This window comes from Eriocheir sinensis, chromosome 34 (genome assembly GCF_024679095.1).
Source record: "Eriocheir sinensis breed Jianghai 21 chromosome 34, ASM2467909v1, whole genome shotgun sequence".
Lineage (NCBI taxonomy): Eukaryota > Metazoa > Arthropoda > Malacostraca > Decapoda > Varunidae > Eriocheir > Eriocheir sinensis.
The window spans coordinates 13,251,474-13,254,662 of record NC_066542.1 but is presented as its reverse complement, the minus strand read 5'-3'; the positions used below and the strand labels follow the sequence as shown (position 1 = coordinate 13,254,662).

The window sequence follows — 3,189 nt, the reverse complement described above, 5'->3', positions numbered from 1 at the left end:
GCCAAAGTAACAAATAAAACATAAAGGGTATATTATCAGAATACAAGACCAGAAAATTTCATAGCTATCAAAAAGACGTGGATATTTCATAACAGCCAGTAAGTCTTTTGTAGTGTCTTCTCAGAAGCTTCCGCCTCTTACATCAACTATTTTCAAAGGGTGAAAAGGAGATTAATAAGGTTCTCATCATTGTTTTTTTTACGTTCGGGGTACATAAGCTTTGTCATTCTGACAACAGGGACATAAAACTACACATGGAATTGCCAAAATATACCCAAACGAAAGCCTTGTCAAATGTGTGTGTATGAGCTCCGAAATGTTAAAAGAATATTACCGTTTACCCGAAATTCTCGACACCCACAGACGACGATTACTGCAAAACCGTGAAGATCAGACACCCGTACAGCGAGGGTCGCCGCCTCCTGGACATTGTGGACATGTCCGTGTTCGACTTTCTGATAGGCAACATGGACCGACACCATTATGAAACCATCAAGGTAAAAAACGAGCACACTACATCTCTCTCTCTCTCTCTCTCTCTCTCTCTCTCTCTCTCTCTCTCTCTCTCTCTCTCTCTCTCTCTCTCTCTCTCTAAGCATCCTTATCGCTTTCAACTTCGATTCCAGTACAAGCAATAAATACAGTGGTGAAATAAACCGTACGACTGAATGTTAACCTCATCATAAGACGCAGATACGTTACATACTATTAGTAGCATCGATGACTATTACTTACAACGTACCACAAATTCATAAGCCATCGGGAAAGTTTACTTACGAATGATATAACAGACCAATGTATTTTTCTATATTGTAAGCTGACAACTACGCTTACTTTTCAAGATTAAGATTGTTTTCCATCACAACTTCTCGTTTCCTTTCAGATGTTCGGCAATAACTCGGCGCCGTTGCACATGGACCACGGGCGGGGATTCGGCAAGGCCTTCCACGATGAGGCGTCCATCTTGGCGCCGCTGTACCAGTGCTGCGTCATGCGGCACTCCACCCTGGCCACCCTCCTCAGGTGCGTCACAGACAGAAAGGCACACTTCACCTCTTCCTTATACCTACTCAAGGAGTCCTTTAACTTTGTTCGATCCACATTATTTGATCATAAATTGAGTCCAAGGGTTTCTGTACAGGAGGCTAAGGTACAGTCATTACGACAGTCGCGTTCTTCAAGCGCTGTATCATGACACTAGGACGTCTCGGAAACGTTTCTCCCTTTTCTCCCTTTTTTTTTTCCTCACTTACATATGTGTCTTGGCCATGGCCACTTACTGGTTCATTTACCGTTACTTTGCCTGTTCACTTATCCATTTGCAATTTTTCTTGTCCTTGCAGGTTCTACACGGGCCCGGAGCGCCTCAGTTCAGCCATGCTGGCCTCCCTCGCCTCGGACCCCCTCCAGCCAGTGCTGTGGCCGCCCCACCTCAGCGCTCTAGACCGTCGCCTTAACTTCGTCCTCCAGGTGACGCGGAAGTGCCTCGAGGGTGTCGAGGATCCAAGCCGCGTCATCATACGTGACAATCACTGAGCTTCGTGGAACAACCACCAACATGTAGCGGGAGATTACCGAAACGGAGAGTCTTTTGGCTGCGCCTGCTTACGCTTATCTTTCTCGAAATGTAATATAATTATGTGCGACTCGAAAATGTGAAGCAAAAAAATAACATCCCGTTTAACCTTCAAGAGTGTAACAGGTGTAGATATTAATCGCAGTAAAAGGAACGTAAATTAATCACTTAGTTCGCAAGACCACTGATATGAAGAATATGCTGACAACGGCAGATGAATCTCTCTATCAGTTAGTCAGAAAAAAAAGTAAAGATAACTGATAATGTGAGCCCCAGAGAATAGTTAAAAGGTTGAGATATTATAATATATATAAGGAAAAGAAAAGTTATCTTCACACAACACACAATGTAGAACTTAAAGTTTCTCCTGATGCAGAAGTGCCATAGTGAATGCCAAGATTTATTCTTTATCAAGTGGTTTGCTTCACCACTTGTACATGGCAAATGTATCGGTTATCCATTAATTATTTGCATCCTTTTTGTTACAGCAATGCTCAAAAAGTTATTCAATTAGCAGAAATAACATATCCAAAACCTAACCTGTGAACCACCAACACCACGCCACAAGCAAATGTAATGACCAAGGCGGCCTCGAGGGACTGAAATTCCAGGGTTTTCCAGACGACTTTATTAATTAAAATCATATTATGTAACGCATGATATAATCTAAAACACTTTGCTTTATTAATCTTGCCAATAACTGCCGTGCAGAAATCATCAGAAGTGGCAATGTTCATATTTCGCACGGCTGGTCATTATATGCTATTGCTGCCAACTGAAAGACAATGCTTGACGTTGTTATGAAGCATTCCATCACCAGGGACGCATGGACGCAGAGGGAAAAGGAGCCGCGGCAGTAATGAACAACATGAGTGTAATGAACAACATGTGTGGCGCACAAATAGGCGACTCTCCGGATGAAATGCAACATTTGTATTCATACTTTTGATCCAGTACCGTTGTGGGCCTAAAACACAGACCTATATACGCATATATATATATATATATATATATATATATATATATATATATATATATATATATATATATATATATATATATATATATGTGTGTGTGTGTGTGTGTGTGTGTGTGTGTGTGTGTGTGTGTGTGTGTGTGTGTGTGTGTGTGTGTGTGTGTGTGTGTGTGTGTGTGTGTGTATATATATATATATATATATATATATATATATATATATATATATATATATATATATATATATATATATATATATATATATATATATATATATATATATATATAGTGGTGGGCACGCTTCCGCTAATCCGCTAACCGCTAATTAGCGAAGCTATTTTTTTTAGCTGATTAGCGTTTTCGCTAACTTGGGAAACAGTTAGCGGACCAATTAGCTTCCGCTAAATGCAGTTCCTCCTCCGTTAACTTTAAGTCCACTAATACATCATACAAGTTTGTTCTTGTCCGTTGTGGACAGACACAGCACCAGTAGAGCCACATGGCGCAATTATTCAAGAGCTTCCACTTTTGGGTAAATTACGTCTTAACGTAGGGTAATTGGACAATTATTAAGGAAACTTTTTAGTATTTTAGGGTAATGCATCTTCCATTTCCAACTCTTTAACTCGGGATTTAAT

General features: G+C 40.4%; 1 protein-coding gene across 1 annotated transcript in view; it reads left to right on the top strand.

Moving 5' to 3' along the window:
- LOC127007103 (extracellular serine/threonine protein CG31145-like) overlaps window positions 1-2,554 on the top strand; it is a 121,555-nt gene extending 119,001 nt beyond the window's left edge. The window contains exons 8-10 of the mRNA XM_050877713.1: window positions 364-497; window positions 884-1,023; window positions 1,344-2,554. Of these exons, the coding sequence (XP_050733670.1) occupies window positions 364-497; window positions 884-1,023; window positions 1,344-1,536 (467 nt within the window). The 3' untranslated portion in view covers window positions 1,537-2,554. The remainder of the gene's footprint in view (window positions 1-363; window positions 498-883; window positions 1,024-1,343) is intronic.
- Window positions 2,555-3,189: the final 635 nt, after the last annotated feature.